This window comes from Solea senegalensis, unplaced genomic scaffold (genome assembly GCF_019176455.1).
Source record: "Solea senegalensis isolate Sse05_10M unplaced genomic scaffold, IFAPA_SoseM_1 scf7180000015026, whole genome shotgun sequence".
Taxonomy (NCBI): Eukaryota; Metazoa; Chordata; class Actinopteri; order Pleuronectiformes; family Soleidae; genus Solea; species Solea senegalensis.
This window is the reverse complement of record NW_025321200.1, coordinates 3,022-19,598: the sequence shown is the minus strand read 5'-3', so window position 1 is coordinate 19,598 and position 16,577 is coordinate 3,022. Positions and strand designations below refer to the sequence as shown.

The 16,577-nt window shown below is 45.7% G+C and overlaps 1 protein-coding gene across 3 annotated transcripts; it reads left to right on the top strand.

Moving 5' to 3' along the window:
• The first annotated feature begins 1,895 nt into the window (after nt 1-1,895).
• LOC122761805 (coiled-coil domain-containing protein 141-like) lies at nt 1,896-16,577 on the top strand. 3 transcript variants are annotated; one of them, XM_044017044.1, is made up of 19 exons: nt 1,896-2,043; nt 2,250-2,501; nt 3,203-3,325; nt 3,412-3,612; nt 5,906-5,987; nt 6,267-6,403; nt 6,495-6,647; nt 6,789-8,257; nt 8,331-8,433; nt 9,461-9,778; nt 9,856-10,071; nt 10,151-10,327; nt 10,497-10,619; nt 11,673-11,894; nt 11,982-12,116; nt 12,188-12,316; nt 15,854-15,994; nt 16,071-16,259; nt 16,344-16,577. In XM_044017044.1, the coding sequence occupies exons 2-19, from the start codon at nt 2,340-2,342 to the stop codon at nt 16,560-16,562; spliced, it is 4,299 nt and encodes a 1,432-aa protein (XP_043872979.1). In that variant the 5' UTR covers nt 1,896-2,043; nt 2,250-2,339; the 3' UTR covers nt 16,563-16,577. The 3 variants fall into 3 exon arrangements, with proteins under 3 accessions (XP_043872979.1, XP_043872981.1, XP_043872980.1); XM_044017045.1 differs by lacking the exons at nt 11,673-11,894; nt 11,982-12,116; nt 12,188-12,316 and having other exon boundaries at nt 1,897-2,043; XM_044017046.1 differs by lacking the exons at nt 10,497-10,619; nt 11,673-11,894; nt 11,982-12,116; nt 12,188-12,316.

The window sequence follows — 16,577 nt, the reverse complement described above, 5'->3', positions numbered from 1 at the left end:
GAGGTGACGTCTGCTTTAGCCACCGCTGTGAACTGGTCTGAACCAGTCTGAACCAGTCTAACCCACTAAACCAGTCTGAACCAGTCTATACCAGTCTAAACCGGTCTAAACCAGTCAGAACCAATCTGGACCACTGAACCAGTCTGAACCAGTCTGAACACAGGAAATAACATTGTGTGTGTGTGTGTGTGTGTGTGTAGGTCTTGACAGACTCCACAGAAGAAGAACACCTGAGGAGGAGAGTGATGGAGCTGGAGGACCAGGTGAGCTTCAGCACTCAGGAAATGGCCTGAGGTCTTTTGAGTTGCCATGGTGATGCTGATATTGTCTCCTCCCCCTCAGCTCAGTCAGCTTCGCCTCTTATTGGCTGCAGACCAGCAGCACAGGGCGGAGTTTATCGAGCAGTCGACCAGGAACAGCGAGTGGCTGCTCTCGCTCCGACACGAGCTCAGGGATTCGCTCGCCATTGTCACTCACCGTCCAATCCCGTCAGTCCTGGAGTCGGAGGCGGAGCGATTGGACCGCAGCCTGAGGGAGGAGGAGCTAAGGATGACCCTCAGCCAATAGTAACGCCTTGAGTTATTTATTAGTTAACAAACGTGAATCCACTCGTCAACAGACGACAGTTATTGATATTATTTATATTATTACAAATATGTTTCCCATGATCCTCCAGTGTGAGGGGAGACTCACGCTCAGGTCACATGTGCATTTGTGTATATTTTAATAAAGTATTTTTTTAACAGAAACACTTTTGTTTGTAACTTTCTGAGTGTAATCCCACCTGTGGCCTGTGGGCGTCACTAACAACAAGTTTAAAAACTGACTAACGTCAGTCTGTGAACACTTTTGTTAAGCTAACAAGCTAAATTAGATTGAGCAGCTAGTTTACAAACACCAAAGTCACAGTTAGCAAAGTAAGACGATTGTTAGCTTCCAAATGTGCTGTGACGTCTGCTTTAGCCACCAATCTGAACTGGTCTGAACCAGTCTGTACTGGTCTGAACGGATGTAAACTGGTTTGAACCAGTGTGAACTGTCTTAGCTGGTCTTAATCAGTCTGACCTCTGTGTGTGTCTTACAAGCTAACATAGCTAAGGTAGCTAATAATTGTATACGTATATTATCAAAACACAATTGGTTAAATGTAACTTTAGATCAAATCACTTCCGACTTCATCGCATTCTCGTTCTAGAAGAGAAAAAACAAGTGTGCGCGACTTCATCTCGGGCTAGCTATAGTTAGTGACAGCAGTCGTTAACGATGTTCTGACAGTTTTACACGTACGACAAAAATAAGACGGTGTCTGTGTTTCACTGTTGACCCGAGTGGCGGCCATTTTATGTTTCTTCGTCGTCCCCAAGCAACAAGCGACTGACGGCTCCATGACAGCGGCCGCCGTCGCACACGCCGACAGGATGAAGCAAGTTGATCAGTTGCCTTATTGTTGCCCTCTTGTGATACAACATACCCTCTCTGGACCGCACGTAGGTGCAACCATTGCTGCCCCTGCATCTGCCCCGGACCAGCTGCCGGATTTATTTTTTATTTTTTTTCCTTGTGTCGGATTTTTAAATGTATTTATTTTTCCTTGTGTCGGATTTTTATTTTCTATTTTTTGGCTGGCCCTAATACTTCTAGATCTGGCTCTAAATCCATGTTGTGGTTTTGGTTCATGAACGTTTGTTGTCGTCGCTGAAAGAGAAAGTTTTGGAAACACAACCTGAGATTAGATTATTAACAACAATAATAATAATAATAATAATAATAATACTGTGTGTGTGATTGATGCTTCTGTTTGTTCACCTGTGATAAAACCTTGTTTTGTTGATAATGTGACACACACACACACACAGAGGGAGTGTTTGTTTATGGAGACAGTTCAGCTGACTGATAATCCCACTGGAAACATGTCGTCTATTTTTACCTCCTCTGCCAGCTCTGCTCTCTCCCTGTCGGTCTCTCTCTCTCCCCCTGTCTCTCTGTCAGTCGTGGCTTCAGTGGCAGCAACACAGACTCAGCTCTACAGAAACTCTGTGTCAGGTAAAGTGTAACTTCTTATAATCTAATCTAATCTGTGCACAGACTCACTGTGGTGTGTGATGCCACCTGTTCGTCTCCAGCTAAGATCAAAATAATCACTGACAGACGTTAAAGGGACACGGTGTTTTTTTTAGAAGTTGTGACTGAGTGAGAACAGCAGAGACGTCCAGACGTCATCAAAGCTCCGTTTTCTTGATGTTGTGTAGATAAAGCAGTGACATGGACTCAGCTGAACCTGCAGGATTGTTCTCATAAACAAGAACAGGAGGAAAAGTTCTCTGGAGACTTTGACTTCAATGACGGCCGGTGACCCTGAGGACACAGGGACATGTGAGCGGAGGACAGGTGGACAGAGAGGAGAAGGAGAAGACAACATGAAGTGTCCTCCGTCTTTCACCACCATCAGCACAATTGCCATCCAGGCCGGCCAATCACAGCTGGTCGTCTCTGTCCTCCAGGTACGTCAACAGCTCCACGCCGTTCATCACAACATTTTAAACATTTAACAACGTGTCTTCAGAACACGTCCACGTCTTTGTCTCACTGTGAGACACACTTTTCACACAGGAAACTCAAGTTTATAAACCACTCACTCTCTCACACCAAAGCCCACACAGACAATCAGTGATTTTAGCTGCTGGTCCTCTGCTGCCTCGTGTGGTCACTGTGTGTCACTGAAGTCCAACTGAACAAAGGCTTTCAAACACAGAATTTTACTAAATAAGTCATTAGAACTTAGTGATGGAGAGTGTGTGTCTGTGTGTGTGTCTGTGTCTCTGTGTGCATGTGTTTGTGTCTGTGTCTCTGTGTGTGTGTCTGTGTCTCTGTGTTCCCCTGTGTGTGGCCTGTCAGGTGGCCCGTGTGGCCAGGCTTCTGTGTATGTGTGTGTCTATGCCCCTGGTGTGTGTGGGTGCAAGTTCCTGTGTGTCTCTGTCTGCGGTTCCCCCAAAAGTGTGGCCTGTCGGTGTGCTCCCAGGTGTGTGTCTGTGTGCAGCTGTGTGTCTGTGGCCCAGGTCTCTGTGCATGTGTGCCTGTCGTGTGTCTGTGTGTTTGTCTGTGGGCAAGCAGTGCTTGTGTGTGTGTGTGTCTGTGTGTCTGTCTGTGTCCCTGTGTGTGTGTGTCTCTGTGCATGTGTTTGTGTGTGTGTGTGTGTGTGCAGAGCGGCTCTCTTGTCCACCTCCAGCTGGTCCAGGTCCAGCCCAGTCTATGTGAGGTGGGATCAGACCAGGAGGAGAACCGGACCCTGATCCAGGAGTTGCAGCAGCTGAAGGACAAACTGGAGGTGATCACATGACCACGCCCCCTCCACTCAGTGACCTCTGTTTGTTTACACTGTGTGTGTGTGTGTGTGTGTGTGTGTGTGTCCAGAAACATGAGAGGGAGGTGCTGGCGGCGGTGGAAAATGGCCGACAGACGGAGCAGAGGCGGAGGAAGGAGAAGCAGGCGCAGGAGGTGCACAAGGCCATGGAAGCTTCTGTGAGTGAGGGATGGTCTCTGCTCCTCCGTCTGCTCCACAGACGACAGGAAGTCCTCCTGCTGGCGTCAGACTTTTACTGCAGAGCCCTGGAGGTACTGAGCTGGGTTTATACTGGGTTTAAACTGGGTTTAAACTGGGTTTAAACTAGGTGTATACTGGGTTTATACTGGGTTATACTGGGTTTAAACTGGGTGTATACTGGGTTTAAACTGGGTTTATGGGTTTATAGTGGGTTTATATACTGGGTTTATACTGGGTTTAAACTGGGTTTATACTGGGTTTAAACTAGGTTTATACTGGGTTTAATACTGGGTTTAATGGGTTTGTATACTGGATTTAAACTGGGTTTATACTGGGTTTAAACTGGGTTTAAAGTGGGTTTATACTGGGTTTAAACTGTATACTGGATTTAAACTGGGTTTATACTGCGTTTAAACTGGGTTTAAAGTGGGTTTATACTGGGTTTATACTGGGTTTACTGGGTTTAAACTGGGCTATAGTGGGTTTAAACTGGGTTTATACTGGGTTTAAACTGGGTTAAAAACTGGGTATACTGGGTTTAAACTGGTTTATACTGGGTTTTAAACTGGGTTTATACTGGGTTTAAAACTGGGTTTAAACTACTGGTTTATACTGGAGTTTAAACTGGGCTTATACTGGGTTTATACTGGGTTTAAACTTATACTGGGTTTACTGGGTATACTAGTTTAAACTGGGTGTATACTGGGTTTAAACTGGGTTTATAAACTGCTGGTTTTATACTGGGTTTAAACTGGGGTATACTGGAGTTTATACTGGGTTTAAACTGGGTTTATACTGGGTTTAAACTACTGGGTTTAAACTTATACTGGGTTTAAACTGGTTATACTTGGGTTTTAAACTGGCGTTAAAACTGGGTTTATACTGGGTTTTAAACTGGGTTTATAGTGGTTAAACTAAACTGGGTTATAAACTGGGTTTAAACTGGGTGTATACTCTTTAAACTGTTTATACTGGGTTTAACTAAACTGGCTTAAACTTGGGGTGTATACTGGGTTTAACTGGGTTTCTTAAACTGGCTTTATACTGGGTGTATACTGGGGTTTATTAAACTGGGACTGGTTTAAACTGGGTTTAAAATGGGGGTTTAAAGTGGGTTTTAAACTGGTTTTAAACTGGTTTATTGGGTTTTAAACTGGGGTATACTGGTTTAAACTGGGGCGTAGTGGGTTAAACTGGGTGGGTGGGTTTAAACTGGGTTTGGGTTTGGTTTAAAACCGGTGGGTTTAAACTGGGTTTAAACTGGGCTTACTGGTTATACTGGGTTTTTATACTGGGTTTTAAACTGGGTTTATACTTAAACTAAGGTTTACTGGGTTTATACTGGGTTTAAAATGGGTTTATACTGGTTTAAACTGGGTTTACTGGTTTAAACTGGGTTTATACTGGGTTTAAACTGTTTATACTGGGTTTTAACTTAAACTGGGTTCATACTGGGTTAAACTAATACTGGGTTTTTATACTGGGTTTAAACTGGGTTTATACTGGGTTTAAACTGGGTTTATACTGGTTTATACTGGAGTTTATACTTTATACTGGTTTTAAACTGGTGTATACTGGGTTTAAACTGGGTTGGGTTTATAATAAACTGGGTTTATACTGGTTTTAAACTGGGTTTATACTGGTTTTATACTGGTTTAAACTGGGTTAAAAACTTTTATACTGTTTATACTGTGTTTAAACTGGGTGTATACTGGGTTTAAACTGGGGTTTATACTTTACTTAAACTGGGTTTATTACTGGTTTTTTAAACTGGGTTTATACTGTGTTTATACTGGGTTTAAACTGGGTTTAAACTGGGTTTATACTGGGTTTAACCTAATTTAAACTCATTTAGGTGGATCTAACCTGAGTTCATTTAAACTGATGTAAACTGGTTCAAATGAATCTGGTCTAAACAGGATTGAACTGGTTTAAGGTGGAGGATGGAACAGTTCATTCGTTGATGTCAGTGGAGTTTGTTGTCGTGTGACCGCAGTGACCTCTGACCCCTCACATGCTGCTGCAGTTATGAAGGACAGACATCATCACATGACTGAGCTCTGTGCTGATTGGCCACTCTGCACGTGTCAATCAAACTGTCCTGGTTATATTTTAAACTTTTTTTAAAACCAGGGATTCCAATGAATCTGTTACCATGACAACCGTTCGTCAGACACCACTTCTTTTAACCCGATTTAACCTTGTCTAAACGTGTCAAACTAGTTTAACCTGGGCTAAAAAAGGGATTCAGAACATAAACTATCACATTTATTTCCTTCTTCTGGGCTCATGTGGACTCTGGCACCACCTGCTGGTTAATCCTGACTGAAGCTGTTGTTTTCCTGTGTGTGTGTGTGTGTGTAGTTTGTGGTCAGCATGGACAGGGCAGAGAAGCTTCACATCAGCACAGACTCTCACAGACTCACCTGCGCCACCATGAGGAGAGGTGAGGTAACAGTTTCACTGTGTGTTTCAGTCTGCTTTAAATTAATCCAAGACAAATTAAACTGAGATTGAACTGATTTAGACTGAGGAAACTAGTCTAAATCTGAGATAGTTCACTGATTAAAAGTGGGTCCTCCCTCAAGTGATCCAAACTAATGAAACAGATTTAAACTAGTTTAAATACAGATGAATCTAAACTGAGTTAATATGGACTTAACCTGATTAAAACTGGGTTTAATCTGGTTTAACCTGATTGAGACTGGGTTTAATCTGAGTCCAGGTCTTCTGGATAAGTCCCTGACAGTTCTGAGCAGCAGCAGTGTTCTGCTGCAGAAGCTGCGGCTGCTGCAGAGGGCAGAGGCCCTCCACAGGAGAGGGACGGTACTGCAGGATGACGACTGGGAACATGAACACCAGGTGAAATGGACTTGATTCATGTTGTTTTTTAAATTTCATGAATAAACCAGGATCTAGCACAGTTTGACTTCTCACTGCGTCGTTTACCCAGAGTTCCCAGGGCAGCTGGGGGGCGGTGCTAAAGCTGGAGGAGCTGCTGGAGACTCTGCAGGACCGGAGGAGGACGGTGGACCAGGCTCTCAGACTGAAGCTCCAACAGCTGGAGAACCAGGTCTTGAAGAAAGACCACAAGTCCAGACCTGAGGTAAGAGAATCACTGACCTCTGATATTGAACAGCTTAAATGAATCAAAGACCTTAAAGGACCTAAAAACCTCTAAACAGCCTAGAAGTGAACTGAAACTGAAATCTTTTAACTCTGAACTGTCCACTCTTTCTCAAACCAGGTCTGGACCCCCATCCTGGACCAGAACCTGCCACCTGAGTCCACATCTTTCAAAAGTGCTGACCTGCAGTCAGATTCCAAAACAGAAAAACCTAGGGACCTTGAATCTGGATCCAGAGCAGATGTGAGGCCTGGACCTATCGTAGAGAAGACTACAGTGAAAAACCATGTGAAGTCCGGATCTAGATCACAACAAACCAGAATCCGGAATCCTGAATTCAGAACAGAGGAAAATAACGACCTGAATCCTGAATCCAGAACAGATGTTCCGTCTGGATTGAAGGCAGATCTGCAGCCTAAGTCTGGATCTAGACTAGAGAACTTCAGAAACCTGCAGTCCAGATTCAGATTAGACGTGAATTCAGATTCCAAATTATTGCAGACCTGTGATGGTCAGTCTGAATCCATTTCAGGTCTAAGGCCTGGTTCTAGGTCCCAGGAGATCAGTTATGTGCAGCCTGAGTCCTCATCAGATGTGAAATCTAAATCCAGATCACAAGAGTCCAGAAACATGCAGACAGAATCCAGATTGAACCAGAAACCTACATCATGGAAAGGCAAAGACCTGCAGTCTGAATCCGGTTTAGAAGAGAGTTTGGAGCTCCATTTAGGATCCGAGTCAGACACAGACCCTGAATCTAAGTCAGATCTCGATGAAACCAGTCCATCTAGATCCATTTCAGCTCTGATGCCTGGTTCCAGACCACATGAGACCAGCTACGTGCAGCCTGAGTCCACATCAGATATGAAATCTGAATCCAGATCAGGAGAGTCCACAAACATGCATGCAGAATCCAGATTGGACCAGATACCTACATCAGAGAAAAACAAAGACCTGCAGTCTGAATCCAGATCACAGACCAAAGAGATTCATGTGCAGCCTGGATCCAGATCAGAGAGGATCAGAAAGCTGCAATCCAGATTCAGATTAAACCAGACAGCTGGTTTGATGCCTGGTTTTAGACCACATGAGACCAGTTACCCGAAGCCTGAGTCCACATCAGATATGAAGTCTGAATCTGGAACAGAGCAGTCCAGAAACATGGAGCCAGAATCTAGATTAGAACAGATGCCCATACTGAGAACACAACAAACCACATATGTCGAGTCTGGGTCTAGACCACAGCAAATCAGAAGCCTAGAGTCAGGATCCAGTTCTGATCCGATACCCAGATCGATATCTGAGAAAAACAAAGACCAAGAGTCTGAATCCAGTTCAGAGGAGATAGTGGAGATCCTCTTTTGTGGTGATCCACCTGAATCCAGGTCAGATACAAAGCCTGGATCCGTATCAGGAAAGATCAGAAACCTGCTGTCTGGATCCAGGTCAGACCTGCAGACTTCAGAGGAGTCCAGACCCAGGTCTGAGGGGACTATGGAGTTACAGTTCAAGTCCAAATTAGCAAAGAGCAAAGACCTGGCATCTGAAACTGATCTCAAGCCTGGATCTGGATCAGACAGAACCACCAGGTAGGCTGACGACCACAGACTCTGAAACATGTTCATGTTTAAACCAGCTTTTCTCTCTCTTCTTCTGTGGTAGATTACAGGTGCAGGAGACGTTTGATGAAGGAAACCACGCCCACAATGTCCTCCCGGCCAATCAGCAGCAGCTGTTGTCTTCCTGTGAACTCCTCATGGACAAGGTGACTTTTTTTTATTTATGATGTAAAAGAGGAAGCCTGCATTCATCACATTATCAGCGCTGTGTGGTGTGGTGTGTGTGGTGTGTGTGTGTGTGTGTTGCAGGTGTGTAGCAGCAGAGCAGGAGTGTGTTGTCAAACTGTTCAGACGCCAGGACAATGTCTCCTGTGAAGCAGAGGACGCTCTGAACACACACATGAACAGGCTGAGGTACACACACACACACACACACACACACACAAGCTGTGCACACAGGCTGAGGTACACACTCACACACACAACTACACGAAGCTGTCAAACAGGCTCAGGTACAGCACACAGGTGGTACCACACACACACACACAGCTGTGCACACAGGCTGAAGTGTGCACACACACACACACACACACACACACACACACACACACACACACTGGCACAGGTACACACAGTGAGGCATACTGACACACACACACACACACACAACACACACACACACACACACACACACCACACACACACACATACCTCACACACACACACACACACACACACACACACACACACACACAGGCTGAGGTACAGGCTACACTCACACACACACACACACACACACACACACACACACACACACACACACACACACACACACACACACACACACAAAGCTGTGACAGGTTACTAGTGCACACACACACACACACACACACAGGCAGGTGAGGTACACACACACACACACACACACACACAAGCACACAGGCTGGGAGGGTACACACACAACACACACACACACACACACACACACACACACACACACACAGTCAAAGTCAAACAGAGGAAAGTATAGGGATTTTTCAGGTGTTTCTTTGTCTGTTTAAATAAAGTTTGTTGTCATCTACATCTCCCATGATGCATTTCAGCTCAAAACATCCAGATTCTGACTTAACTTAGAACCTGACTCAAACTCAAGCTTAAAGACTTGAGTCTAAAGTCTTGACTTGAACTGAAAGTAACTCGTCTCTGGATCTGGGTTTTATTTTGTGGGTCCAGTCTGCTCGTCATGACGTAGAGAATCTGAAGCAGGTCCTGGATCAGATCGGAGCTCTGCCTATAGATGTATCCTGCAGAACTGGTCCCTGCCTTCACAGTGAATCCTGTAGACCGCTGTCCGTCCTGAAGACCCTGACCCATCAGCTGAAGAGATGTGGAACAGCACAACCTGCTGCTGCCTCCACTGGGTCACTGAGTCCTGAACTGGCTGCTCGAGTTGACGTGGTTCTGAAGGAGCTGCAGAGTCTGAACCTGAAGATCAAGTCCAACCTGCAGCTGCTGCAGCCGTACGTCTCCTTCCTCAGGACGGTTCAGCAGGTCAGGTTCTCCTCAGGTCCGTGAGGCGCTGAAGTTAAACTGTGACATTTGATCCTGATGCTGCGGTTGTTTTCTAGGTGGAGGAGCAGATGGAGGAACTGAGAGGGAGCTCCAGGAGGAGGTCAGGTGAAGAAGAGGAGAACATCGAGTCTGCCAACAGTTCCTGGCCACCACTGAAGAAGAAGGAGGAGCAGGAGGAAAAGGAGCAGGTTGACATCTGCTGGCAGGACATGCTACAGAAGCTCCTCACTACTCAGGAACTGGGAAAAAACTATGTCCAAACCATCGTCATGGTAACCAGGACATCAGGAGTCCATGTTTTTGAGCTGAGAGATTTAGATGATCAAATGTCACTGTGTGTGTGTGTGTCAGGTGCTGGGATCAGGCTTGGACCTGCAGTCTCTGGTGTCCGTGGTCCAGCAGACGATCGAGAAGCTCAGCAGAACCGAACAGGAAGTGAAGGAGCTGTGGAGTCAGCAGAGAGTCCAGATCCATCACCACCAGGGGGACATGAAGTCTTACAGGAGGTTCCAGGACAGACTGCTCAAGGTATCAGGTGTCGTGAGGACAAAGGTCCTGAACTCAAACGGATGAGTCCTTTGGAATATTCCTTTGATAATCCATAAATTGTTAAACGTCTGACTCATGACTCACGTCCTCTGAGTGCGTCCTGAACTCACACACTCACTGACTAAATCTACTTGCTGTGTGTCTTCAGAACCTGCAGGACTTGTCCTGTGTCTCTGAGCTGCTGGACTCATGTACCTCAGTGGACCTGGATTCAGACGTGCAGGCCTCCAGGTTGCTGGAGCGCTTCAAACTGGCCAGACCTCATTTTACTGTGAGTGGTGACTCTGCTCTGAGGACGGAGAGGACAGAAAGGACGGAGGGAGAGGACAGAGGGAGAGGACATTGAGGACAGAGAAGACAGAGAATACAATGAGGACTATGTAGACGGTTTGGACTGGTATTTAGTAGCTTCATTACTTTTGTGGTGACGATTGGGCCTGGGTGGATTTTAATTAGGTTTAAGACCAAGGAGGACTGCAATTGTTGAGACCACAGAGTTCTTTTAGATTGTTCTTAGTCTTGGACTATATGGGTCCCAAGTGGGTTTGTCTGTGGTTTCCATGGTGGCCCCACCTTTGTTTGCTTCCCATGTTACTAAAACCATGCGACCTGCATCATTTGCTCTCTTCAAGTCCATGCCCACAAACCCTCATGGGTCCCACGTAGACATGCTGGCTGGGTATCTGGACTCTTTGTGTTTGACCTTTGGTTCTTCTGGATTGGTGGATTTTGGGGATGTCTTTTGTACTCAATAGCATTGGTTCTAGATCTTTGGGTCGACTGGGATTGTGACGGTCAGAATTGTTGGGTTTTTTGGAAAACGGGACAGTGAGGATTCCTGGTATTGGTAGCACTACTGGGTGTTTGGGCCCACAGGGTCTGGGACTCACTGACTCAGGGCCTCTCCATTCTCCAATCACTTAACGTGTTATTAACCCGCTTTGAGCCAGGGGTGCTTTCGGATTACACAGTTTATTCAATCAATGCATAGTAACGCACCACATTTTACGTCCAGTAACGTTAACAGCGTTGTAACGATGGGAAAAGTAATTAGTTAGATTACCCCGTTACTAAAAAAATAACGTTGTTACCAACGCTGTTCTTTTAAACGGCGTTATTCCAAACACTGGTCCACTGACATGATCTGTTCATGAGAACATGGTTCTTCTGGTTCCAGTAAAACCAAAATAAGGGTCCATGTCTGTCCCTCCTGGTGGATGTCCTCACTGGGTCACAGATGTGTTGACCTCTGTACTCAGACACAGAAACTATGAAGTGGTCTTCACCTGATGTTTGATCAGATACACGGTTTTCTTTTGTCCAGCAACTGGACATAGAGGTGGCTGACATGAAGAAGAGCTGGAAGACTGTGAGAGGAGTCCAGCAACATCTGCAGGTGAAGGAGGTGAAGGAGGTGAAGGAGGTGAAGGAGGAGGTGGAGGATCTGGCCAAGCTGCTGAAGCTCCATGAGAAGGTGAAGAGGAAGGTGGAGCAGAGTGAGTTGATCCTGGATCTGACGAGCAGCTTCCATCTCACTGTCCAACAGGTCAGTGCACTTCTATGATCAACCCTGACAGGAAGCAGGGGGGCGGAGTCACTGACTGTGCACTGCCGTTGTTTCCTCTGTGTCCAGCTGGAGGCGCTGTTATACGCTAAGCCTCCAGCTGAGCTGAGTCGAGTCAGAGAAGAACGACAGCTGATCCAGAGTCTGTTTGAGAAGCTTTCAACGCTGAAGACGCACATTTGTGCTGCTGCTGCTGCACACACTGTATGTACACACACAAACACAGTACTCTCTGGTACTGTAGAGCTGCAGTAAAGTTGTGGTTCTGGTCTCAGGTGTCAGGTTTCAGTGTGGAGCAGCTGCAGCGCCGCCTTCTGTCTCTCGAGTCTCTCTGCGCGTCGTGGTTGAACAAAGCCGTTCGTCATGAGGAGATGCTCTGCCTTCTCAATGATGACATCATCCAGGTGAGGTCACAGAGCCACAGTCGTGCTAACGTGATGATGCTAACGTGATGATACTAACGCGATCTTGCTAACATGGTGATGCTAACATGATCATGCTAACAACTGGAAAACAACAACATTAGCTGTTTGTTGTGTTTTATTTCATTTGTTGGATCAAGGATTTATTTTTGTGTTTTTTGCTTCAGTCAAAGATGTTGTGTGATGAGACGCTGGCGCCCTCTGTAGGTGAGAGTGCGTCATCACTGGTTTCTGTGGTGAGTCACTGAACAGCAGCTGCTGCAGGAATGAAAGGGAGAGAGAGAAAGAGAGAGAGAGAGAGCGAGAGAGGCTAAATAAAGGTGGTGGGTATTTCCCATCATGCACCTGGTGCTGTGTGTCAGACTCAGTGACTCACAAACTCAGCTCTGAAGAAAAGTTAAAAGTTGAGTTTTCTTTGACCCTTTGTTTTCACAGAGGCAGACATTTTGTTTTAACCCTCTTATGACATCATGAGAATAATCTGGATTCATTTAGATTCCAGATTTTAGATCACGTTCACTTTCCATATCTGTCAGTTATTTAACTGTTTACTCAGAAGATGACGTCACACACGTGGCGGTGAATCTCATCTGTGATTGGACGCTGGTTCCTCTGAAGTCCGAGAACATGAGATTAAAGCTCTGCTTCTCTGCTTTCATGTATTCATTCATCCATCTTCTACCACTGTATCCCCCACCTGAGGGCCACAGGGGGCGCTGTGCTCATCTCAGCTGACATAGGGAGAGAGGCGGAGTCACAGCCTGACTGACAGATCTAGATATGACAAACAGTCCAGGAGTAATGGTAATGAGATGATTGCATGACGACAGGACGGTCACACTACGGTCACATGACGGTCACATGACGGTCACAGGAGGACAGGACGGTCACATGACGGTCACATGATGGCAGGACGGTCACAGAAGAGTTAGAAACAACAAAAAAACAGTGAAAATATATAAATCAGTTAATAAAAAACCACATTTTCATTTAATTTCAACAAAATTGTATCAACACTCGCATATTAACTTGTGAAAGTGCGACCACATGAACTTGGAGGTTGTCATTTTCCAGTCCTGAGTCAGCGGTTTCAGTCGCAGCGCTCCCTGCAGTTGTAATTCCAAATCTTGAACTCGTTCAAACTCCAAAAAATAAAATGGCGGCTCCAAGTAGCAAATGTTTGCCCCCTACTAGTGTCTGTGGACATGTTTTTATGTACCTGTTCATTGAGTGGACAGCATTAGCTTGCTAGTTAGCAGAATTAGCTAGGATGCTAGGATTAACCACCAGTGTTAAGAAGTTCTGTAAACACTGGAACCAGCTGATCTGGGTTCTTATGAATGATTTACTAAATTAATCTTGTATTTGATCATTTTTTTTAAATAATCTAAACCAGTTTCTGTGATTTTTCAGCTTCTTATATGGGAATATTTTCTGGTCTCTTTGCTCCATAAAAACAAAGAAATCATTGTGGTTTGTGGACAAAAACAAGACGTTTGAGAACATCGTCATTCCCACGTTTGACAAAAGAATCCACAGATGAATCGATTTATGAAAAGAATCTTCAGTCTTAGTCAAACCATGACTCATCCAGGCTCGAGTCCTCTCCTGCAGTTAGGTGACCTTTGACCATCCCAGCTGCTGCAGGAGTAGATTCAGTGTCAGGTGTTTGTTGGTTTCTTGTGGTCCTGGTGCATCAGGATGACTGATGAGCTTCACAGACGTGAACAGGGAATAAGGATTAACTGTTCCTGCTCTGGGTTCTCAGTGCTGAGTCACCGGATGATTTAGAACTTGACCGGTTGTCAGGATCTGATTCTTAGTCTGTAAACAAACCACATACATTTAATATGGAGCTGGTTCCTCCTCCACAGCTGTAACAGCTTCCACTCTTCTTTGAAGACTTTCCTTCAGATTTTCAAGTGAATTTTTCAATGTGAATTTGTGTTCATTCATTCTGTCGAGCACTGATGAGGTCAGACACTGATGTTGGAAGAAAAGGTCTGGATCATAATCTCTGTGCCGGTTCATCCCTAAGGTTCTGGATGGGGCTAAAGGTCAGGGCTCTGTGTGGGGTCAGATAAGTTATTTCACACCAAACTCAAAGTCCACCCATGTCTTTATAGTCCTTGCTTTGACACAGTCGTGTTGGAGCAGAAAAAAAACTTCCAAAACATCTCTATACGATTGTCCTTCATTAGAGAGAAGAAGCACCTGGATTCCATGGTGAACTTTACCTGCTCGTCATAGATTGGGTCCCATCATCGGAAACGCCTGGTTCATCTGGATCAAAAACCCTGGATTCTGTTCTTCTCAACATTCACGACCTGTTCACTCTGTCATGATCTGGATTTACCTCCAAACCAAGTTTGTTCTTTTGTTTATTCAGACAAGGAGACCAGAGTGAGTACTGAATTCCACCAACAATGAAACAAGATAGCTTTTCTCCTCATGGATCTCCTGCAGCTGCTAAGGGTTATATACTACCTCAAATGAGGTATTGTAGTTCTGATACTACGTGTTAATCTCTTCAGGATCTGCTGATTGTTCTCGTATTGTCTACTGTTGGTTCTTCTCAGGTTCTCCTTCTGTGGTCTTTCTAAATCAACTTTGGTAGTTTGTGGACTGTTGTGGTGATTGTGTTTCCACACACTCTTAGTAAGTCACCTGTCGAGTGAATTGTTGGACACTTCCTGTTTTTCCTGCCACATTTGGGTAACCTTTGCTACTTTCACAATCCTCTTTCTCGCTCCTTGTCCTGGGTTTCCCCTGACGACTCAGAGGTCTGAGGTCTGCCTCCTCTGACTTCACACTCCCCTGTGTCTGTCTGCGTCTCTCAGCTGTCTTTAGCTGACAGATCAGTCACCTGACACCGCTATTCCCCCTGTCCCAACCAGAAATGTCCCGCTGGATTTAGACCCTCCTGCTCTAAAAATACCCTCAGCTAAGTCCGTCCACATGCAGCCGCGTCAATGCTGAGCTGAAGCTCGGATAAAGCTCAGATAAAGCTCGGCTAAAGCTCGGCTAAAGCTCAGCTTAAGCACGGCTAACACAGCTCTGACCTAAGATGAAGAAGATAAATAATGTTTTTTACTGTGTTAGCAGCATTAGCATGGCTTTAGCAATGGAAACTGATGACCATGAACTAGCGCTGAGCTGATTTGATACGTGGTTTGGGTCAGATGTTTTCATACAACGTTTTGACCAGAGAAATGTTAAATATGACAAATGTTTCAGTAAACACAGGCAACACGGAGTCATGTGACCTGGATGTTAGTGAGGCCACGCCTTTGGTACATGACGGGTTGTGATGTTGGTATTGAATCTTGGTCATGAAGTGATGACTCGGAGGATCCATGATGTCATTAATCTTCATTCAGAGGAGACCATAACTTTTTGGGAAATACCAAAAGTCAGTAGGGTCCACCCTCTGTGGTCCCCCGACTGTAACCCAAACCTTCTTCTTCTTCTGTGGTTTCCAGGCTCAGCTGATTGACTTCCTGTTTTGTCTCTTTTCAGCTGCGTGACTCCTTTAAGGAGCTGAAGAAGAAGTTTAGCAACCTGAAGTTTAACTACCTGAAGAGGAACGACCGAGGCAGGAACCTGAAGGTCGCGAGGAACCAGCGGCAGCAGGTGGAGATGTACGAGTACAAGCTGCAGGTAAATGTCCACCTGTCTTCTGTCCACTCTGTGTCTAGGTGTTCTTACTCCCTCTGATCCTGATCTGGTCCTGCAGGTTCTCAGGAAGCGACTGCAGGGTGTGATAGCACGGCTGGGGTCAGAGGTCAAGGAGGGGGGCGTGGCCCGGGAGACGGAAAATGCTTTGAATCAGCTGGAGAGGCAGATGGTGGAGTTTGAGCGAAGCGTCCGTGAACACCAGAAAACTCTGGACATGAGCTGCAGACTGCAGGAAGCCATGGAGGAGGTGACCTTCACTCATCAGTTCATGCGTGATCACATGATCACGTCAGCGACGCCACATTCACGCTGCGTCTTCTTCCATCAACAGTATCAGTTCTGGTGTGAGGACGCGAGTGCCACCATCGCCCGCGTGAGCAAGTTTTCCTGCGAGTGTTGCAGCACAGACGCCGTGGCTGTTCTTCACCGACAGTTTGAGAAGTTTGTGTGGCCGACGGTTCCTCAGCAGGAGGAGAGGATCGTGCAGATCACAGAGCTCGCCGTCAGACTGCACGGTGGGTGGCAACAAACACATGGAGCGGACTTTTAGCAGATTTAGCTCCTA